Below are 23,171 nucleotides of genomic sequence, written 5' to 3' on the forward strand. Positions count from 1 at the left end.
GCAGTAATCTGAGTATTTCTCTGTTATTTTTGACATGTGTTGATTCTGTCTGAGCGACTTAAGCATGAAACATGCAGGCGTGCACTCGGACTAGGATTTGTTTCACTGCCAAATATTAATGTATTGATCCAAACCCTGCCGAGCCTTCGACCTGTGAACGATCAGAGGTGAAGCAGAGCGATGATGCTCGGACGTGGAACATGGACGCTTGTGTGAGCGCGCTCTAAATAAACCGGCTCAATCCGAGCGTTGCATAAGGCAGAGACGATAAGAGAGAGATGTCCTGATCCTAATGCTGGAAGAACAACGTTCCCAGGGAAAAGAGCAAAGTCAGAGCAAAGTCAGAGGTTCAGGTACATGCGGAGTTTACACTGCAGGTTTTAGGTGATACTAAAACATAACAGCTGCAATAAATGTGCAGGTATATTGGGAACTCGCTTTAAAGATGCTGAATTTCCCTGATCTTTGATGACCTCTGATGGTTTCCTCAGACTCTGAGCTCTGCATTGGGTTAAATTGAATTTGCATTGATTTATGAGGAAGTTTGTGGCTAAACAGGACGCAGCCTTCGTCTGCAGGTCGGTGCTGGAGGCCTCACTGATGCTCCAGTTTGAATCGTTGCCTGTTTAATCTCAGTTTTATTCCACTGAACTTTGCTGTTGTACTGTAGAGTTTACTGGTTTACTGGCCGTTTCTCACCGCTCGCTGAGCTCAGCCGGTCTCCTCCACATGCTGCCCCCTGCAGGTGGCCTCAAGCACTGCATGATGATAGTAAAAGTGTCCGTGTTGAAGAGAACGAAGCGTGTGCAGTTGTCAAAGTATCGGGGACAGCGCCCAGACAGGCTGAGCATACACAGGGATTTAAATCAAGATGCAGGTTATCACTATAACCTCTGACCTCTGAGTTTGGCTGTAAAATGCTGATGTAAAGGTAATCATATCGATTAAACTCTGACCTGAATTGGACTTCCTGTCTGCAGGTTTTGGATTATTGGGTGTTTGGTCGGATCTTCTGCGATATCTGGGCGGCGGTGGACGTCCTGTGCTGCACGGCGTCCATCATGTCCCTCTGCGTCATCTCCATCGACCGCTACATCGGAGTTCGCTACCCACTGCAGTACCCGACTATCGTCACAGAGCGGCGGGCGCTGCTCGCCATGCTGGGTGTCTGGATCCTCGCCATCATCATCTCCATTGGCCCGCTCCTTGGCTGGAAGCAGCCGCCATCACAGGTACGGCAAATTACCCAGCATGCACCACAGACATGAACCCACAGACTGAAAACATGTCTTAAAAACATGTTCTGTCTCACGTCCAGCAGGGGGCGACTTGCCTGATGTAGAAGGAAATGAGCAGCTTTTATTTCCCCAGTTTTATTGATGAGAAAGATTAAAAACAACAAATCTAAACGACGAGGGTCACATGATCACATCTCAGTATTCATTTATTTATTTTTCTGAGTATTTATATAAAAATATACATCATTCTGTCAAAGCAGCAGCGGAGCCGTCAGAACCAGTTTATATTTCCCTGATTAAAATCACTCAAAAGCATAATGTGTTCATAATGTTTCATCTAAAAACACGAAGCATGTTTAACGTAGCTTCACGCTGTGCAGTCAGCGACGTCCAGTTCACGAACCATCAAATACTTCAGAAGTAACGCAGAGTCGGGGCAGACTCACAATATAAATCATTTTGTTTCACTGAGATTCATTTATCGTGATAACCTGTAAAGACGCGTGACTAACAGCAGCTAACAGCAGCTAACAGCAGCTAACAGCATCCAGCGTGACTGCTGTAGCTAGCTCTTCCCCTGTAATGCTCATTTCCTACATTTCTTGTCTTTAATGCTAAACTGTGTTCGGTCGCTGTGCACATGCCCACAAACTTCACACATCGTTAAGGCTCATCATCTAATCTCATCTCAATTTAGGGGGCGACCGTGGCTCAGGGGGTTGGGAAGCGCATCTGTAACCGGAAGGTCGCCGGTTCGACCAGTAAGAATACATAATGACTGGAGGGATTATTAATCAGGAAAAATCTCGCCCTGTGTTAGCTGGGATAGGCTCCGCCCCTGTGACCCTGACTAACCTGTGATATTTGACATTTTTAAGCGTTTTTCTTTGATTTCTGGATGATTTCGCTGACATTTCTTTTAAAAACACGTGTCTGATGACGTTCTGCTGCCCGTCTCAGAGGCCTCACAGGTGGAGCTCGTGGTGCAGGTGTAGTGTTCAGGTGTGATGTCACGGTTACACATCTGACCTGTGCTTCCTCCTGCAGGACGACACCGTGTGCCTCATCACCGAGGAGCCGTTCTACGCCCTCTTCTCGTCCCTCGGCTCCTTCTACATCCCGCTCGCCGTCATCCTCGCCATGTACTGCCGCGTCTACATCGTTGCCAAGCGCACCACCAAGAACCTGGAGGCCGGCATGATGAAGGAGCGTGCGGAGGACTCCAGCGAGCTCACGCTGAGGATCCACTGCAGGAACCAGCAGATCCAGGAGCTGTGCCCCGCCTCCAAGGCCAGCGGGGGCGGGGCCTCGACCGGACGCAGCTCACTCGCCGTCAAACTGCTTAAGTTCTCCCGAGAGAAGAAAGCAGCCAAGACGCTGGGTGTGGTGGTGGGCATGTTCATCCTGTGCTGGCTGCCCTTCTTCCTCGCTCTGCCTATCGGTACGTCTGCACTTCCTCTTCACTCATGCCATCGCAACAACACATGCTCACAGGTGACCTTTAACCCCGTCGGCACCATTATCAAAACGCAGCGTTCAAACACTCGAGCCTTCAGGGTCAGAAGTCAAACCCTGTTAAAACCAACGAAGAAGAAACAAAAACGCGTTTGTGCTTCATTTTGCTCCGACCTGGTTTACGGTCTCTGACAGGTTGCAGCTCCAACAGCGCCACCTTCAGTCTGTTTCAACCTCCCGTCACACTTCCTGTTTTCAGTTTCAGTTTGTTAGAACAATCAGCCAATGAGGCTTCAGTCTGTTTGTGATTGGTGGAAACATTACTGAACTTAGCTGGCCAATCAAATCATTACTTCCTGTTTGAAATCCAGGGGAGGTGAGCTCTGATTCGCCTTTATCATGATCACAGAACAGGAAGTGCTCTTTGCTTCTGGTTCCTGTGCTGCTGTTAGCAAGAAACAGGGTCAGGGGTCAAACCTTTATGACCTCAGGTGAACAGCTCGCCCTGATCATGTGATCGTTCTTAAAGGTTCAGACTCAAATATGAGACACGAAGAAGAAATCAGAGTTTGGAGCGAGTGCTGAGCTCACATCTGGAGGTGATCTGGTGTGAACGCCTCAGACTCAAACTTCAGATAAAACTTTAAAGCCGCGCTCCGGCCGGCTCGGGATGAAGAGGAGCAGAATCTGGCAGAAAATTGGACGAGGATGTAAAGAGCTGCGACGGCGCAGCAGAAATCCTCCAACAACATCATTAGAGGAGAAAAACGGGTCCTCTGTTGGCTTTGGCAGCACAGCGGCAGCGGCTGATTATTTTGGGTTTCATAGTTTAAATATTTGAAGCTCCGGCTCTGCGTCAGCGGCCAATCAGAGGCCGGAGATAATGGGACCGGTCCCAGGAATGACTCGGGGCGTCCGCGGTAACGGAGCGTGCAGGAAGTGAAACACGCTCGCTGTTTCTTTATTTTCTGTCACAAAGTTAACACATCAGAGCCATCAGGCCACGCCCCTATTTGTAAACAAAGAGCTCTGAGCCAATGAGAGCAGCGATCTGAGGTTGATCTGAGGTCGGAGCTCCTTTAAAGACCCGGAAAGATCCAGAAAGAGCAAAACTGCACCTGAGCAGGAGGGGGAGTGACAACGCTTAGCACCTGCAGCTCTCTGAACATTAGTCCAGTCTGCTCTGTGGACTTATTCAAACTCATCAATCTGAAGATTTAAAAACAGGAAGTGATGTAAACAGAACATCTGACACTTACACGAGGCTGTAATTTACCTGTGTCAGACTCACCTGCTGTTTTACACATTTTTAAGCCTCCATGTTGGGCTCTCGTTTCAAGAAGTGACCACAGTGAAGTTATCAGCTAATGCTAGTTAGCTCGGTCTACCCCTGGTCTACACACACACACAAACACAGATACCTGCTAATTTTACCACAACCCTGTCTCCGCCTCCTCAGACGCTCTGTTACTACAGTAACGTCACAGCAGCCATGTTATTGGTCACATGATGTCATTAAAAAGGTTCCAACAGCACAAACATGTCCAGAGCTCCAGCTCAGGTGAAGCTAGCAGACAGCTAACAGCCACCTGTCAGTAACAGGTGGCCACGCCCCTAACAATACAAACTTTAAACAGATGAGTAATGAAGCATCCTCTCTGAGAGTGCAGCTCTGAGGTGTCACGCGTTCACAGCGGCGGTGCATATAAGGAGGTCGTCGGGCCTCCGAGCGCCGCGGAGTGGAAGGACTCAGACCTCCTAAAAAGGCTGCTGGAGGAATCCCCGTTGATCCGCCTCAGCTCGGCTGTAACTCTCTCAATAACACTGACTTATCTCAAAGAGCCCGCCAATCACACCGAGCCTTTCCCACAATCCCGCTGACTTCAGGTGACCTCTGGACCGCCATGGGTTTCATTAGAGACAGACAGCGGTGGCTTACTTTGGGCCGCGAGCCTCTGATCCGCTGAGTCTCAGAGAAACAGTTGCAGGATTGGACGAGCCCAATTTAACCCGCCGCTGTTTTCCCGAGACACACGAGCCGTCCACGACTTTGTGCTTTTCTACATCCGTCGAACCTCGTCCGGTTAAATATGGCTCAGTGATGTCTTCATACCGGAGTCACAGCAGAACTTCCTGCTCCTCCTCAGAGCTCAGACTTCTGAGGAGGAGCAGGGAGCTAACCTAACCCTAACCCACCTGTAGATGAAGTCAGTGAATGAATGTGAGCTCTGTTCATAATAATCCTTCTTTGTCTGACATCATGAGTGTTTGGAGACTTGGGCTGATTATTAGAAACTTCATGTTTAACCTGAATACCTGCTGCGGGACCCACGACTGTCAGAGACCGCCGCCCGCTGCGAGCGCTCCCTGGCTCCAAGCTGCTGACCTTCGTCACGCTGCATCAGCTCCGTGCTGAGTCATCATCTGCACTAAATCAGCAGAGGGGGCAACCCCGCCCCTCACAGACGCTGCTGAGCGCGCTCAGAGAGGCTCACAGCGCGGGAGGATGATGCTTCAGCTGGAGCACAGAGACACGTTTATAAACACAGCAGAAACGTGAGATTCTCTGGTTCCTCCTCAGCGCGCTCGCATCCACAACAGGAAACAGCAAAAAGACGCTACGCTTTAATGTGGACAGTGATCAGAAACCAAAGAAGAAGAGTGTCTGGAACCTGAACCATCACCAGACCAGGAGTTTTGCTTCCTGCAGCACAGAGGTGCATCATGGGAAACTGCAACATGTTCTAAACTTCAGTCAGTCGGCTGCAGGATCACCTTACAAGTCTATGTTCAGGGCAAAATAATCCTCCTGCTCAGGAGGCCGCCTCAGCAGCAACAATCTGGTCCTCTAGAATCCTCTGACACCAGGAGATCACCTCCACCTGAGAGATTGATTGATTGATTGAATCTTTATTTTGAACATGTTGAAAAAGTATAAAAAAAAAATAGAATTAAAAGAGACAAATGAACAAAGCAAACAAAAGGAAAACGAGCAACCACAACTCCAAATAACGTCCATGTTCAAAAAGGAGCAGGAAGAAGCATAAGCTTATTTAATCCCACCCCTTTTCCACTATCTAGTATCAATAGACTACAGAAATACCTCCTCTCAATTACATTATATGTTATGTGTAATTTATTATTATTTTTTAAATATATACACATATATGTTTCTATCTATCCATACATACGTATATACACACATACGCACATATACACATTTTCAATAACCCCATTAACACCTGAAGGATACACAACCTACAATTTATATATATATATATATATATATATATATATATATATATATATATATATATATATATATACATATACATATACACATATACATATATACATACATACATACCCATACCAACAAACCCGTGCATGCGCACACACATGAAAATATTAGACAAGAACACCCTATCAAATCTCTACCTTTTCCCTGTACCCTGTAAAAACCATATCCTTAAACCGCTGTTTAAACTGTGCCATGCTTGGACATTGCTTCATATCTTTACTTAGTCTGTTCCACAGCTTCACTCCACACACAGAGATGCAAAAACTTTTTAATGTTGTACGGATACGAGGATGTTTTAAATTTAATTCCCCCCTCAAATTGTGTCCCCGTTCCCTTTTAGAAAACATTTTTAGAATATTGTCAGGAAGCAGGTTATTTATTGCTTTATATATAATTTGTGCTGTGAGAAAATGAACCAGATCTGTGCATTTTAGAATTTTTGATTTTAAGAATAGTGGATTTGTATGATCTCTGTAACCAGTTTTATGGATTATCCTTATGGCCCTTTTTTGTAATATAAAGATTGATGATAGCGAACATTTGTAAGTATTGCCCCAAACCTCTGCACAGTAATTCAAATACGGTGCAATCAGGGAACAATAGAGAATGTGGAGTGTTTGTGGTCCAGAATGTGTTTTACTTTACTCAAGATTGAGACACTTCTTGAAATTTTGTTATGTATATGATTTATATGAGACTTCCAGTTTAATTTATCATCTATAATCACACCAAGAAACTTATGTTCAAGTACTCTTTCAATTTCCACACCATCTACATGAATCTGCACTTGTGCATTTCTAAGGGAATTCCCAAATAAGATAATTTTAGTTTTACTTAGATTTAGCGATAGTTTATTCCTGTTAAACCATTTTTTAATTTTGCACATTTCTGAAGTAATTGTATCCTGCAGCTCCTTTAGAGAGGAGGAGGAGTCAGCAAGGCTTTAATGTGTGATCATAAAATAATAAAAACAGACGTGATGTCTGCGCTCTCACTGAACCTCAAACCTGATTTGTCCACAGCTGCCAAGTTTTTACTGGTGTCGGTTTTAAATGGTTCCTAGCTCACACCTGGAGCTCACACCTGCACAGAGACCGATGATCATGTCATTTATAATGAAGCTGATTTAGTTCTCTGACTTGATGAGATGCCAGCATGAACTTAGCCTGTTGTTGAGGTGCAGGTGGAGACGGAGGTGGAGGTGTGGGGGTCGAGAGCTCGTCACTCTTTGGTTTGATTGCAGCCCCAGTTTCACTCGAGTGTTTAGATTGTGAGGGCTTTGATTGGTCTGCGCTTCAGCCTTCCTCCTCCTCCTCCTCTGATGCAGCTCTGCAGGGCTGTGTTGTGGTGAACGCTGCCCTCTGCTGGTCATAATTCTGTCCTGCAGCTTTTTCTCTACACCACCAGGAACAAAAGTCAACGTCCTTTCAAAGAAAAACGAGCAGAAGTCAAAATAAAAATTATTTTTATTTAAGGAATAAGAAAATTCCTGCTTCGGTTCATCCTCCTTTCACACAGCTTCAGGTTCTTTATCAGAGTCCATCTTCCTCCTGACGTCTGTCTGAGGGTCTGAACACTGAACTGATGGTTTAACACCTGGATTTTTGTCTGTACACCTGAATCTGGAATAACACGTTTTATCAGCTGACTCTGATCGATTACTCAATTTGGATGGGAAACAAACATCTGCATCCATCTGTACGAATGGTCACACACTTCATTTGTTTAACAAAAAAAGGCTCATAAAGTGTTTAAAATTAGACTTTGTTACCAAATAAGACAGATTAGTGAGACTTTCCTGCTTGAGTGCAGCTAACTAAACAGTGAACAGCCACGTCCTGCTACAGTGGAGTGGACGGGATGTCCTGGTTTAACATGAACTCACTGCTGCAGCACTACAGTGATCCTCCCACACTGATGTTTAGTTTCTGTGTCCTTATTTACCTCTGAGGTATCAGTTCTGTCACTAGTTAGCTAACATGAACTAATGTTAGCCACAACCAACCAATCACATGACATCACGTTTGCACTGATGATGTTTTTAAAACTTTAAACATTTATTTGTTAAACCCAGCGTCACAAACAGACTTGCATCTGTGTGAGTGTCTGAGAGCAGGGCTCATCATGTCCCCTGTAAAGCAAGACAGAAGTGCAGCAGTCTCACCTGAAGCTTTGTGTTTGTTTGTTTGTTTGTTTGTTTGTTTGTTTGTTTGTTTGTTTGTTTGTTTGTTTGTTTGTTTGTGCTCAGGCTCATTCAACAGCAACCTGCGTCCTCCTGAAACCTTCTTCAAAGTCATCTTCTGGTTGGGATACTTCAACAGCTGCTTGAACCCAATCATCTACCCGTGCTACAGCCGCGAGTTTAAACAGGTAACAGTTTAAGCTCCGCCTCCTTGTCCTCCTGCAGGTCCAGCTGACTCCTCCTCTCTGCTTCCTGTCCTCAGGCCTTCATCCGAATCCTGCGCTGCCGCTGGAAGAGGAAGCGTCAGGATTGGCAGGCGTACTACAACTACCGTGGCCATCAGGGCTCCAACAACTCGTCCTTCATGAATGGCAGCCAGCAGACGTTGTCCTCCGTCAGCCCAAGTCCGCTCTGCGTCACATCCAGGCTCCGCCCACTGCCGTGGCCGTCTTCCTCCTCCTCAGACAGAGACCTCCTCCCTGGATCGGTGGCGGAACGAGGACGGCTGAGTCCGCGGCCTACACTGGCTAAAAAAGCCGGGACGGGGCGGAGCATGGGAGTGGGACGAGGGACGTCAATGAACAGGGATGCTTCTGTCTGAGCCGCACAGGAATCTGGAACGCTAGCTGCAGCCTCAGATGTCAACGCCCCTCCCTGCTGTTAACAGGAAGTGGCTTTAAAAACACTGAATGCACAAAACGCTCTTTCCGCCCAGGTGTGACGACCGGACCTGAACATGGGTGGAGCTCCTCACCTGCTACAAACACAATGTTGCGACATGCGGTGGGTTTCTGGCAGTTCACGGCTGTCCACGACACTTAAGACTTCAGCACGAAACCTTTAATGTGAAAATCCAAGCATCCTGCTTCTTTTTTTCATATCAAAACATTAAGATAATAAATCCAAATTTCTCCTAAAACAAAAACTTTGTTTTAATGGAAAAAATGAAAAAAGAAACAGCACAGATGTTAAAAAAGTAAACATTTTATTTATTCACTTATTGACGAGGTATTTATTTTATTCAAATAAATCAAAGTTAAAACATTTAATGCTTATTTAACCCTACTACTTCTTCTTCCTGCTCACAGACCAGCTTAAACGTTCGTTACGCCCCCTGCTGGACTGGACTGAGAATGAGTTTTTCAGGAAAATAACAAAATAAAATACAAACATGAATATTTTGGTTTCTTAAGGAAATTCTAAAACTTCTTAAGAAAATCTTCTTAAAGCTCTTAACGTAATTTTGTTTCACAATTTATCTTTTGTTTGTTTTTAAAGACTTTTATTCTGAAGGTCTCTTAACTCAAAGTCAAAGTAGTTGGTCATAAAGGGCTCTTATTGTGAAGGTCTGACATCACTGATTAGTTAAAGACTTTTATTGTATAAAGCTGCGCCTGGTGGTCGTCTGAGGTACTGCAGCTAAAAACACTAATACTGAAATATTTATTTTAGAACAAAAAGTGTAAAAAGAAAAAAAATCCAAACTTCTTAAAAACAACTTGATTTTTAATCAAAACGTTGAATCTACAATCTTAACACGTTTATTTATGATTATTTGTACTTTATTTATATTTCCATACTTCTGTTGTTGTAATAAGTGACCTCACTGTAAATTAAACTCATTCATCTAATAAATAAAATACTTTTATGGGTTAATTATTATCGATTATCATGTGTTTATTTAACTGCTAATTGATTATTTTTGATGTGTTTCTTTCAAATGGTTTTACATCAAAGCAAAACGTGGTTCGGGCCATTTCATAAAATCCATATGCAATCCGTGTCAGTACAACTCGGCCAATAGCTTGCAGGGAACAGCACAGTGATATTTGCTGATTGGTTAGACCACAACGAAAAACGTGACTTTTCCAGGAAGCTCTGGTGTAACTACAGGGGTCCAACAAAGAATGGCCACGCATCATACTGATGTCTTCGGAAATTTATTTCTCTCTCACTCTTATTGTCTTCAGACACCGTGAAAACTGAAGAAACACAAAGTTTACAACATAAATGTTTTGAGCTTATCAGTCTGTCGCATCTTCAAAAAATAAAAATACAATAACTGAGCCTTACACCGGAGTATCGTTGCACTGGTTTACTGAACCTTTCTTTCAGGGCATGTACAGAACATGAGCATCCATTTTTCTACTGCCTCCTACAGGACACACACTTCTTCCACTTCCTTACACATTAATGTAACACAGAACTAATACTGCCTCTCCTGGCATTACCATTGTAACAACACATTCATTCTGTTTCTTTCAGAAGAATAACAGGAACTTAGGATGTAGGTATCTATGAATAATAACTATTATGTATACCCATATATTTATATAACCACTTATTTCTTGCGATACCACACAGTCTCTCATATCAGTGTCCATAAACAGTCTTGTGCAAGCAGAACAGAAAAATGCACAATAATGGATATCACAAAAATGTCCTCTCATTACCAGTGTGGAACACGTATGCAACATTATACAAACAATATACATGAAACCATACCGTGTGCGCCTCTTGGACCACATGCAGAATAACATTAACGCTGAGGCTGTAGATGCATCTGTAGCCATGTATCCATGCTAGCTCCACAATGCCATGGTTGTGCTCTCAACCAAACTCTGGTCATGTGACAATTACAAACTTTACAGCACTTTACATATTTAACAAACCCATATTTTGTAATCACATATTTTAGACATGTTTTTTAATTAATGTTACACTTTTATCATCTTATCTTATAAATAAATGAACTAAATTAAGCATGAATCTATCACAGAAACATGAAATAACCAACTTTATTTTAACTGTCTCAGGGACAGTTACATCCGGAAAAAGAACAGCAAAGGATAAATAATGAGCCTGAAATTGAGAAAAGAGGCGTTTATACTCCTGATGAAACCACAGCGAACTGAAACGACCAAACACGTTACTGCGCATGCTCTGTCGGACTTGGAAAGGTCCAGCCAATCGCACGTGAGAGGCAGCGGAGTGATATTAGTATTAGTACGCTTCAAAGTAAAAGAAGAGAAAAGAGCTCAGATATGAATGTTATTTTACTCTTTTACTTAAATAAAAATTCACTGATAAACTGACAAAATATGACACTTCTGTTATTTTACAGGAGGAAATGCTGCTAGGATAAAATCAACATGATGATCGTTGTGGAATATTGTGGCTCACAAACAACTTTATAATTGCAAATTAATTATATTTGTGCATTTTTGTGATTTGTGCTTTAACATTAACTTCTTACAGTTCATGACTGATGGGAGAAAATAAAAACCACCCCGGATTTCTCCTCAGCACTGTGGCCAGGTTCACAGACTCAGTCCTGCTGTAACGACTCTTCACCTCGACCAGCACAGTGAGCTGTTTGCTGTGTCCTGTGGGCTTTGTTCGTTTACACCCTTTGTGGGGTTTTTGTTATTATATATTTTTGTGTTTTTATGTGCAGTTGATTTTCTCCATTTGGATGAACATGGTAAAGTACCTTAGGCTGTAAATACTGATGTGTTTGACGTAGTTTGCCTTAAAATTGTCATCCATATAAAAATGAAATACTTCGTTTTTATTTTGAAAATCACACAACGCAAAAACCAAAGAAACCGCAGTGCTGCTCGTTCCTGATTGGACGATTAGACTTACTCTCAGCCTGACCAATGAGCGAGCAGCAGGTGATTATATAAACGCGTAGTCTCTGCCGGAGTCCATGTTCTCGCGGGAATAGCACGAAGTCAGTTACAAAGATGTCTGGACGCGGAAAGAGCGGAAAAACCAGAGCGAAGGCGAAGTCCCGGTCCTCCCGGGCCGGGCTGCAGTTCCCGGTGGGCCGTGTCCACAGGCTGCTGAGGAAGGGTAACTATGCTCAGCGTGTTGGTGCCGGCGCCCCGGTGTACCTCGCGGCTGTGCTGGAGTATCTGACGGCTGAGATCCTGGAGCTGGCCGGAAACGCCGCCCGCGACAACAAGAAATCCAGGATCATCCCCCGCCACCTGCAGCTGGCCGTCCGCAACGACGAGGAGCTGAACAAGCTGCTGGGCGGAGTGACGATCGCTCAGGGCGGCGTGCTGCCCAACATCCAGGCCGTGCTGCTGCCCAAGAAGACTGAGAAGGCGAAATGAAGCTCCGGGAGAAGCGCGCTGATAATAACGGCTCTTTTAAGGGCCACACACAACATCTGAGAGCAGTACGACCATGAACTACGGCGGGTCACAGCCCGGACTCACTGGTCCGACCCGCTCTGGGTTAACGTTTCTTCACTTTAATCAACCAAAAGCAGCTGTGACACAAACCTGTAAGTGTTGAAACCACACAGTGAGCCAGCGGAGCGTCTGTAGCTAACGATCAACTCCTGTGACGGGTCATAAAGGACGCAGTCACACTGCAAAGGCCAGAAGACCCGCGGCTGTTTGTGTTCACATATTTATCTCTAGTCACAATGTTAACACATCAGACACACCCTCGGAGTTCACATCACGCAGGACCTGTCATGGTCCTGTCACATCAACACCGTGGTGGAAAAGGCCCGTCAGCGTCTCTACCACCTCAGACGCTTGAGAGACTTCCAACTGCCCTCCAAGGTGCTCAGGAACTTTTACTCGTGCACCATAGAGAGCATCCTGGCGGGAAACATCTTAACCTGGTTCGGGAACAGCACCATGCAGGACAGACGAGCTCTACAGAGGGTTGTGCGGTCAGCTGGGCGCACCATCCGCTCCGAGCTCCCTGACCTGCACTCAGTCTACAGCAGGCGGTGCTGGACCAAGGCCAGGAAGATGGTGAAGGACCTCAGCCATCCCAACAACAGACTGTTCTCTCTGTTGAGGTCAGGAAAGCGATTCCGCTCCCTGAAGACCAACACAGAGAGACTGAGGAGGAGCTTCTTCCCGCAGGCGATACGGTCTCTCAATCACACCACCACACAGTACTGACCCACACATATGGTTCTTACACACACACTGGACTTTCTGGACTTTGTTTTTGCACAACACTGGTCACTATATTCTTCATTTCCAGTTAATACTTGTACAGCTGCTGTTATTGTGTATATATTTATTTATATTTCTCCATACATTCTTATATAGTTCTATATTGTGTATTTTGTTGTACAGTTATTTTATTTTCAACTTTAATTTATATATTTTATCTTATTCTTCCCAGTTAAATTTACCCTTCATTCTAATTTGTGTTGTACAGTTATTTCATTTTTAACCTTAATTTATATTTTATTCCTTCCTAGTTAAATTTACCCTTTTTAATTTTTCATATTTATTTCCTATCTTATTCATAGCCTTTCCTTTTTTGTTTTCTTTAGGTCACGAGCAGTTGTCCAAGCATTTCACTACATATCGTACTGTGTATGACTGTGTACGTGACAAATAAAATTTGAATTTGAAATAAAATTTGAATTTGATTTGTCTCCATGTTGATCCTGTTGTTTCAATCCTGTGCTGCACATTTGACACTGCTATGATCTGAACGTTTGCTTTAAGATGAGCTCATGTTTATTAAAGTATAGATTCCATATAAGGGAAGGACAACAGGATAAAGACACGCTGTGGAAGAGAAAACTATTAATAACCAGGATGATTCAGTACACAGAGGTCTATGAAGACTTAATAGTGAAGAAGAAACACCCACTGCATCATGGGAATGCCCCAGCAGCCTACACCTAGCACCGTGGACGGTCTGTGACCTGCAATATTTAGGCTCAGTTAACAGCTACAGGTGTGTTTGCTGTATTCCTGCTCTGCTCTTTAGTTTGGGTAAAGATGCTTTCCTCCTCACTCATGTTCCTTCCACGCATCACTGCATGTACGTGGGGCTTTGTTCCACCGCTTGTATCCCATGACTGAAGTGGACACTGACACAGGGACAGTATGCTGGGTCATAGGTCAGTGAGCTTCACCACATGGCTGAAGGTTTGTCTTCCTGTCCCCCTGCAGTGTGAAGGCGCTCAGGTGTGGCAGACCAGCCCTCTGCTCTAGTTTTGGAGGCGTTTGTTTAAAAGAGAAGAAAATAAAATGATTGATTACAGCAGAATTTACACTGAAGATCCGACGTGTTTGTGCAGCTGATGGATGGGCCAGGCCCTCTAATGTGCTGTGAATCAGACATGATCATGATCTCACTGTTAGCATCATTGCTGTACGAGTTTCGTACACCTGGAGACCCAGCTGGGACTCCACCCCTCACTCTCTCAGGTGTCCTCACCTGTCTGTCATTCGGTCACCTTGTTAACTTCCTGACTGAAGGAGGACGTCTGTCCTCATCTGCTGTGACATGAATTATGGCTGTATCCCAATTCAGGGTCTGCAGCCTTAACGGTCCTCATGGGCCGCGTACTTAAAGACCGCTAAGGCCGGAAGTGCGAGGCTTGTGAAATGGGACGGTCTAGCCTCCGTCGCGCTGCCCAGGTTGCCTAGCAACCATGATACTAACAGCTGGAAACGTGTCATACAGCTGTGTTTGACAGAGATGAAGGAGAAAATCTTGTGTTCATTTGTTTGTTTCTACATGAGCTTTGATCATTCTCTGATTAAGCTCAGCTATTGAACGGCGTGTATTTGAAAGTAAAGGCTTTAAAACCAAGTTAGTACAAACGCCACTAATGTCACATGACTTTGCCGACATGTGGCCAACAGGAATGTTTAATGTTCTTCGTTATTAAACATCAATAAGTGACATCATATTCAGTACTTAAAGTTTACTCTTCGGGCGCCCCTCATCTGCTGTTTTTTTTCGGCAAAATTATCCACACCCACCGCCACGCTATGCATTCTGGGATATGTTGGGCCACGAAGTCTACACCGCCACGTCCTTAAAATTCAGGGAAATGAAGGACGCATTTGAGGGCCGCATTTCGAGGAGCCTTTGAATTGGGACAGCCTTCGTCTGTCGCAGTTACGTAATTAAAATGCGGCCTTTCAGGCTGCAGACCCTGGATTGGGATACAGCTAGGAGTGGGTATCATCACTGATTTCTAGAATCGATTAAATTCCGATTCACAAGGTCCCGAATCGATTCGATCCACGATACGATTTAATTCGATTCGATTTGAATCTGGGAAATTTTGACAGTCAGAAATATTATAATTCAGATCAGCACATTTACATATTTTTGTATCTATAAAAAGGAAGCTGACACACGCAAGACTTTATCAAAGGTGTGAGCGTCACAGCAGAGGCCTTTGTGTCAAAGCAGCTGAAGATAAAACAGAAAAACATGAAGGTTTTCCTGTTCTGGATTTTATAAAAATATTCTGCAGTAGATCAAAAACGAAAGAAAACCATTAATCAGCACATGAACGTTACCTCTGATGTTACAGCGGTTTTATTACAGACACAGCGTTTTGCATTTTGCATAATTTTAAAAAGTCTAAATTTGTTCAGTATTGAACAGCAGAAATTAGGTTTTCTTTTCGGAAGTTAGTAAAAGGAAAAAAAACAAAAAAAAAACAACAAAAAACAGCGGCTGACAGCCTGTAAACAACAGTAGTCTTGTGCGTAACAAGCAAGCGAATAATGAAGAAAACAGATTTTTAGACGGGAAACTGTTCTTGAAGTACAGAGAGAGAGCTGTGCATCGTGATGGAAGCAAAACAGCAAAAGTCAGAGTGAGTTCATGACGATGTTTATGTGAAGTTTGGATCTTCTTTTGCTGCTGGTTCAGTCAATGTTGTTTGGAGATAAACTAACAGCTTTAGAATCGGCGCATAAAGGGCGTGAACACAAAGCGCGGACCCGCCGACACATCAGAATCAGCGAGCTGTCGGCTTTCAGCCCCGACTGTGAGAAAGGCGACATTAACTGATTCTGATCCGCGGGTTTAGTCTTTGTGCAGAATCCGTGTTCCTGCTCTCATTGGTGGTTGTTGAAATTTTGTGAGATGTCACCAGAGATTCTGGCATTTCGGGCAAAATAAATTTATATTAAATCGATTCAGGATTTTAATGAATCGATTGTAATCGATAAATCGATTATAAAAACCCAGCCCTAGATACAGCCTTTGTTTACTCATTTTCCATGAGGAAAACTGATTAGCGTTAGTGTCATAATACCATCCATCCATTTCACAGAGCAGGTGGAGGGGCACAGCTGTGACATAATATAAAGCAGATGAACTACACCCACATAACCAGAACTAATAAAGCTCTGCAAAGGGTTTTTGCAGGTGCGACATGAGTTAGCTACCATTAACTTCCGGCCCTTTAAGTCAGGCTCAGACCTCTAAACCACCAAATACATAAAGTCACGGGCGGGACAATCTGTGAAATCTCCTCTTATATTGTAGCTCACCTGTAATTATGTGTTGTTACGTCTGGAGATGAAAACTGGTCATTTCCGCAGCTGAAATATCCGGAAATGCCGTCACACTGCAGGAAACGGGTGCGCACGAGGGACGCGGGGGAAGTGTTATTAGATAAATGATCAGAGATAACAGCCTCGATCAGTGCTGCTCGGTTTATTGAAACTGTTGTACATGTTCCCCACTACACGTGTTAAACATGTGTTTATAATAGTGATGGGTCGTTCGCGAACGAAATGGCTCTTAGAGCCGGCTCTTTGACGTGAACGACACGAGCCGGCTCCTTATCGCGAGCCGTCACGTGGGTTTTTTTTTTTTTTTCTTTCTCTCTCTCTCTCTCGCACTTTTTTCCCGCTTCACTCTGCACGCGGGCCTTGTGCTTTACGCTGGGCAGAGGGGGGAGGGGCGGTAGTTACACTCAGTAGCACAGGAACAGAGCCAGAGAGAGAGAAAGAGAGGCAGGGACAACAACATTAGAAAGGTATAGTAATCATCCACAACTATTTTCGGTTGCAGATGATAAAGGATTGAGAAAGTTTATTCATGCAGGTCCATATGACAGAGAATATGCATGTTCTTTTAGTTTTCATATTATAATTTATATTTAATTGTGTTGTGGTTTGCAGTGTTTTGTGTTCTTTTCACTTTAAATTTGTGAAAGGAAAAAGCTGAAAATTTAAATAGTTAAAACTTGAAATGTGAATAGTTGATTTTTGTATTATATGATTTATTTATTACATTTTATGTGGAGTGAATAAATAAAAGTATATTTACGGTGGCCCCTAGAGACAAAGCACATACAAACTTCAAATCACGTACGAACTCTGAAGCATGTACAAACTCCAAAACACGTAAAAACTCCAAAACATGTAAAAACACGTACAAACTCCGAAGCACATAAAAACTCAAAACACGTACAAAAGACAACAGAAGTGCTCCAGGATGCTGGGCGCAGTGTTGAGCCTTTGTTATTTTGTGGCTACACAAGCCAGCAAGTACCAACGACCGGATTTGGTGTGTGGTAGTAACAGGTAAATGAACTTTTTTTTTTTTTAATTATTTGAATATATATATGAGTGCCTGTGTATAAATACACAAACAATACACACATGCTTTCAATTGTGTAATTTAAGTGATCTAGTAGCTCTGCTTTGGAAGTTCAGTTCATGCTAGAAATGTGTTTTGGAGTTTGTACGTGTTTTGTCTCTAGGGGCCACCGCATATATTTATATATAAACATATATAAATAAAACCACTTGTTTTTACGTTAGTAATTCCTTTTGTGCATAATTTTATATTATTGTTAATAATAAATTAATTAAAGCAACAAAACAACCTGAAGAGCCGGTTCGGAGCCGAAAGAGCCGGCTCTTTTTAGTGAGCCGAACCGAAAGAGCCGGCTCTCTAAAAAGAGCCGGAAATCCCATCACTAGTTTATAACAGGACCAGTGAGTGTCACAGCAGGACATGTGCTCCTCGGCAGAGGTGGGTGGCTCTGAAAAGAGCCGTTGGGTGGATGCAGCAGAGCTGCAGTTTACTTGGAGCTGGTGTACTTGGTCACGGCCTTTGTGCCCTCGGACACGGCGTGCTTGGCCAGCTCACCGGGCAGCAGGAGGCGCACGGCGGTCTGGATCTCCCTGGAGGTGATGGTGGAGCGCTTGTTGTAGTGAGCCAGGCGGGAGGCCTCAGAGGCGATGCGCTCGAAGATGTCGTTGACGAACGAGTTCATGATGCTCATGGCCTTGGAGGAGATGCCGGTGTCGGGGTGCACCTGCTTCAGCACCTTGTACACGTAGATGGCGTAGCTCTCCTTCCTGGTCTTTCTCTTCTTCTTGCCGCCCTTGCCGGCGGTTTTAGTCACGGCTTTCTTGGAGCCCTTCTTGGGCGCGGACTTTGCGGGTTCAGGCATTTTCCTTCGTCACTACTTCACAGCAGAGAATGTGCCCGTCAGCGCAGAGCGGCTCTCTTTTATTTCCGCTGTATGCAAATAAGGCTGTGCAGATCCGCGCCTGTCATTGGTCGAGCTGTTGCTCCGCGTCTTTACTGGGTAAATCGCACAACGAAGAAAAAGAGCAGTGCTTTATTTAACCTGCTGACGGGGCTGTGGGACATTTATCGGAGTGCGGAAGAGCAGATTTAAATGTGTTGCTTCAGTACGTGTGCAGACAAACATTGATCCATGTGTGAGTTACAACATCACACAAAGACCGAGACAGCCGACGGAAGCTCCGGGAGAGGCTCGGCTGATAATGACGGTCCTTCGAGAGCCGCACAGCGGACTGCAGAGCCCAGGACGCCGCAGCTGCCAGAAACAGAGACTTTGTTTATCCCCCAGGGCCAATTAAGACACACCAGAGCAGCATGACGCTGAAGATAAGGGCGGGGCATAAACAGGCAACAGGAGTGAGATAATAAATGCACAGAATATACAGTATAGACAGTTTTCAAATTAAAGTGACTGAAAGGTGAATAAAAAACTGATTAAAAGTGAGTACAGTGTCGGCAGTATGAAAAGAGTGTAGTTTGTTTCTGGGTGTGGGAAATGGTCCAATGGCTGGAGTTAACAAGCTCCCCCGTAGCTGTGAGCTGCAGTTTGATCGTATATGAACAGATTGTGTAAACCAGGGGTGGGCAACTGCAGGCCTCGAGGGCCGGTGTCCTGCAGGTTTTAGATCGCACCCTGGGTCAACACACCTGAATCACATGATTAGTTCGTTACCAGGCCTCCGGAGAACTCCAAGAAATGCTGAGGAGTCATTTAGCCCTTTAAATCAGCTGTGATGGATCATGGACACATCTAAAACCTGCAGGACACCGGCCCTCGAGGCCTGCAGTTGCCTACCCCTGATGTAAACCATAACGACAGTGCACTAATCCACACTTTCATCCTAATTGGCAGTGATAACTGAAATGACAGAAAGTTCTGGTAGCTCTTTGCCCAGCCTGCTTTTATTTAACAGCAGTTTAATGATTGGATATGGAGCAAAACGTCTGAGCAGCAGATCAAACAGGTTACAATGATCATTTAATTATAAATGACTTGAAGTGCACATTGAGGCTGCGAGACACTCAGCCATGGCTCGGTTCTTATTGCACATCTCTGCCATGCAGGACGGTTTATTTTATATTGAACTTCCGTGTTCATATAAAACACTTTTAGGGAGATCATGAGGTTTAAAGCCTGGCTCAGTGAAACTTTGTCCTCCAAGCTGAAACCTCAGAGTGCCTCCATCCAGCTGCCTATGAACGCTGCAGTCCTGTAACCACTCAAACGCAGCTGTGCTTGACGCAGTCTGTGGGCCTGCACCGCTACACTTCCTGTCCGCTACACACCTGTGTAGTAATACAGTACAATCAATACTAACCCACACTGCATGCTCTGTTAGTGAGCAACAGACTCCAAACAGCACTTAGCTGAGGGCCAGGTAATACATAGTCTGTGCTGTAAACCGCTGCTCTGAGTGCGTGTACGTGGCTCTTAAAAGAGCCGTTGTGTTTTGTGTAAACTGATCTCAGATCAGCTTAAGCCCTCTCTCCGCGGATGCGGCGGGCCAGCTGGATGTCTTTGGGCATGATGGTGACCCTCTTGGCGTGGATGGCGCACAGGTTGGTGTCCTCGAACAGACCGACCAGGTAAGCCTCGCTAGCTTCCTGCAGAGCCATGACGGCGGAGCTCTGGAAGCGCAGGTCGGTCTTAAAGTCCTGAGCGATCTCCCTGACCAGGCGCTGGAAGGGCAGCTTACGGATCAGCAGCTCGGTGGATTTCTGGTAGCGGCGGATCTCCCTGAGAGCCACAGTCCCGGGCCTATAACGGTGGGGCTTCTTCACGCCTCCGGTAGCCGGGGCGCTTTTACGGGCAGCCTTGGTGGCGAGCTGCTTCCTGGGAGCTTTTCCTCCGGTGGATTTTCGAGCAGTCTGCTTGGTCCTGGCCATCTTACAGCTTCGGGCTCCTCTGTGTGAACAGCGAAAGAGAGAATGAAGTCTGAGCGCGAGCAGCGGCTTTATACAGGGGCTGCAGGCGGGAGCTCAGCGCTGATTGGTCCAGATCTGGTAGCGCGCGCACCGCAGCTGCTCAGCTATTGGACGGAAATGTTCAAAATGAAGCGCGAGACAGAGAACAGAACTTCTTTATTGTTATTCAGATGTACAGTGAGACGGCGCCGCCTACTACTGCACACATGCGGGGTGCACAGCTTCAGCAGCACTTTACACATATGAACAGTATTCAAAAAGATAAGATGTACGAACAAACCGGGAAAAATAAAAATACATTAGTGTTACATACATGTAGAGTGTGGGTTACTGCACAGTGCTTATGTGAAGTCTACAGAGGTCTTTGAGATGGGGGTGGGGGGCTAATTCAAATTTAACTCTAAACAACAGCAGGTAATAAACCAGTAAACCAAGAAAACAAAGCCATCCACAGCTTCAGTGCACTCATCAGCTCCTGTCATCAGCACCAGAATAAACTGGAAATATTTGCAGCACTGACTGGGAAATAATTCATGTTTCAAAGTATCATTGAATCACTGCCTAGCTAATTATCAGATTGTATTTATTGACATAAGACTGAAACTCATGTTTCTAATGTTCTGACAATTCAACATGCATTTCCCCCTTCAGTGAGCTAACTGGGAGACCAGTATTTTCTACCTGAACCGGCTCAGTCTCCATAATTTACTCTGCATGTGGAGGAACAGGTGAGCATGAAGCATAAAGCTGAGTGTGCAGCCTGTGTGTCCCCGGCATAGTCTCTCTCACACACACACACACACACACACAGAACGAGGAGCTCGTAGCGGAGGCTGTGGTGGCTCTGAAAAGAGCCTTTGATGCACTCGGTGCGGGAGAAGCTTTTACTTCTTGGCCTTCTTTGGCGCAGTTTTCTTTGCGGGCTTCTTGGCGGCTTTGGGCTTTTTCGGAGCGGCCTTCTTAGCGGGGGACTTGGGCTTCTTGGCTGCCGCCTTGGGCTTCTTGGGAGCAGCCTTCTTGGGGCTCTTCTTCACCACTTTCTTCGCAGCCTTCTTGGCCGGAGATTTCTTCGGGGTGGCCACTTTCTTCACCGCGGGCTTCTTGGCTTTGGCGGGAGCCTTCTTCGCGGGCTTGGCAGCCTTCTTCTTCGCTGGTTTCGCGACCTTCGGTTCTTTCTTAGCAAGCTTGAAGGAGCCGGAAGCCCCGGTGCCCTTCACCTGACTGAGAATGCCTTTCTCCACCAGCTTGGCGACGGCGGTGTTGATACGTTTGTTGGCCTTGGGTACGTCCACATTTTTGGCGGTCAGGTACTTCTTTATGGCCGCCAGCGACGTCCCCTTGCGCTCCTTCGACTCTGTCACCGAGGCGACGATGAGCTTAGGGAGGCTGGGTCCGTCCTTCTTAGCCCGGGGAGCGGACTTCTTCTTGGGAGCCTTGGCCGGGGCTTTCGCCGGTGCAGCTGCGGGAGCTTCTTCTGCCATGTCTGCGCGTGAGCTTCGTACTGAGCATGTCGGAGCTTCGCGCGGGAGGCGGGACTTATCAAGCACATGAGAACCATGGAGAGTGAAGCCAGCCCTCCGCTCTGCTGCCGCTACAATCGCGGCTCTTCTTGTGTTTTCTTCGCCGCGTTTCGGAGCTCAAACCGGCCCCAGATAAACGTTTGAAACCCCCGTTCCGAGGCAGCGGGGAGAAAACTCTCCGGTCTCCCGTCTGATCCTGTTTTTGCCCTTCGGGACTTCTTCCGTTAATTTCGGGAGGCTTCAAACCTCTCTGACACACCGCCTCTCGGAGCAGCTCGCAGCGAACTTTCTCCACATTTCTGCTCCTAAAGTGACCCAAAGCGGTTCGGATGAAATGTGATCTCGGTGCTCCGGTCAGCGAAGACCCGTGGGGACAGAGTCCCGGTGAAACAGCGGCAGTGCCGGGGATAGTTGGGTTCTAACGGAGGCAGATTTCGGTGGCGGTAAACACACGCAGGCTGCCGGTGACCGGGCGGATATAGAGTCACAGATGATCCGCTGGGAGAGACTTCCCTACATCCAGTCTGACTGTACACGCTGATGTGATATTATACTGTTATCTATAATATCACACATCAGCGGTTTCATTCTGGTGTTCAGTGTTAGACTGGAAACTGCAGGAAACTGTTTCTGTGTTTGCAGCGGAGCCCACAGCATTGAGAGACTTTAGCACCAGGACCAGTTTATTCATGTTACATTTATGATCAGACATGTGCACAAAATTACTATTGCACAAAATTAAATGCTTTTGCAATTTAAGAAATTCTGTGGCAGAGTAGTTAGAGGCATCATCCATATGTAAATTAAAGTCACCTACCAAGATGATTTTATCAAAATGAATCATAACAGAGGAGAGGACAGGAGATTACAGCACCACAGCACACAGAAAGGCACTCCAGAGGGTCATCAACATGGCCCAAAAAATCATTGGACATCCTCTTCCCTCCCTGAAGGACCTGTACAGCACTCGCTGTCTCAAGAGGGCACGCAGCATCCTACGGGACTGCACACACCCAGGACACCGGGTGTTTAAGCTGCTGCCGTCTGGCAGGAGGTTCAGGCTGCTGAGGTCCCGAACAAATAGACTCAAGGACAGCTTTTACAACAGGGCAACAGCCCTGATCAATGCAAATAGCTGACCTGACTGGATACCTCCCTGGACTTTTTAGGGGGAGGTAACAATGTTTAAAACG

At 45.4% G+C, this 23,171-nt stretch overlaps 5 protein-coding genes across 5 annotated transcripts in view; 2 read left to right on the forward strand and 3 right to left on the reverse strand.

The window, feature by feature from the left end:
- The window catches only part of LOC146566410 (alpha-1A adrenergic receptor-like), a 10,825-nt gene extending 1,001 nt beyond the window's left edge, over window positions 1-9,824 (forward strand). Inside the window, exons 2-5 of the mRNA XM_085290057.1 lie at window positions 981-1,232; window positions 2,286-2,679; window positions 8,243-8,364; window positions 8,439-9,824. Of these exons, the coding sequence (XP_085146183.1) occupies window positions 981-1,232; window positions 2,286-2,679; window positions 8,243-8,364; window positions 8,439-8,777 (1,107 nt within the window). The 3' untranslated portion in view covers window positions 8,778-9,824. The remainder of the gene's footprint in view (window positions 1-980; window positions 1,233-2,285; window positions 2,680-8,242; window positions 8,365-8,438) is intronic.
- Window positions 9,825-11,898: 2,074 nt separating this feature from the next.
- LOC146566411 (histone H2A type 1-like) lies at window positions 11,899-13,643 on the forward strand. Its single transcript, XM_085290103.1, has one exon. It carries the CDS (start codon window positions 11,926-11,928, stop codon window positions 12,298-12,300), a length of 375 nt encoding a protein of 124 aa, XP_085146229.1. The 5' UTR covers window positions 11,899-11,925; the 3' UTR covers window positions 12,301-13,643.
- Window positions 13,644-17,802: 4,159 nt separating this feature from the next.
- LOC146566412 (histone H2B 1/2) lies at window positions 17,803-18,411 on the reverse strand. Its single transcript, XM_085290104.1, has one exon. It carries the CDS (start codon window positions 18,393-18,395, stop codon window positions 18,021-18,023), a length of 375 nt encoding a protein of 124 aa, XP_085146230.1. The 5' UTR covers window positions 18,396-18,411; the 3' UTR covers window positions 17,803-18,020.
- A 1,211-nt stretch (window positions 18,412-19,622) lies between these two features.
- LOC146566413 (histone H3) lies at window positions 19,623-20,435 on the reverse strand. Its single transcript, XM_085290102.1, has one exon. It carries the CDS (start codon window positions 20,417-20,419, stop codon window positions 20,009-20,011), a length of 411 nt encoding a protein of 136 aa, XP_085146228.1. The 5' UTR covers window positions 20,420-20,435; the 3' UTR covers window positions 19,623-20,008.
- A 164-nt stretch (window positions 20,436-20,599) lies between these two features.
- Window positions 20,600-21,954, reverse strand: LOC146566414 (histone H1-like). The gene has a single exon (XM_085290095.1). It carries the CDS (start codon window positions 21,937-21,939, stop codon window positions 21,343-21,345), a length of 597 nt encoding a protein of 198 aa, XP_085146221.1. The 5' UTR covers window positions 21,940-21,954; the 3' UTR covers window positions 20,600-21,342.
- Window positions 21,955-23,171: the final 1,217 nt, after the last annotated feature.

This window comes from Mchenga conophoros, linkage group LG10 (genome assembly GCF_057382185.1).
Source record: "Mchenga conophoros isolate Kocher_MC1m ecotype Shallow Benthic linkage group LG10, M_conophoros_male_GT1.1, whole genome shotgun sequence".
Classification (NCBI taxonomy): Eukaryota; Metazoa; Chordata; class Actinopteri; order Cichliformes; family Cichlidae; genus Mchenga; species Mchenga conophoros.

Excerpts from the sequence above, each read along its gene's own strand:
- LOC146566411 (XM_085290103.1), top strand. The coding sequence starts at position 11,926 with ATGTCTGGACGCGGAAAGAGCGGAAAAACCAGAGCGAAGGCGAAGTCC.
- LOC146566412 (XM_085290104.1), bottom strand. The coding sequence starts at position 18,395 with ATGCCTGAACCCGCAAAGTCCGCGCCCAAGAAGGGCTCCAAGAAAGCC.
- LOC146566413 (XM_085290102.1), bottom strand. The coding sequence starts at position 20,419 with ATGGCCAGGACCAAGCAGACTGCTCGAAAATCCACCGGAGGAAAAGCT.
- LOC146566414 (XM_085290095.1), bottom strand. The coding sequence starts at position 21,939 with ATGGCAGAAGAAGCTCCCGCAGCTGCACCGGCGAAAGCCCCGGCCAAG.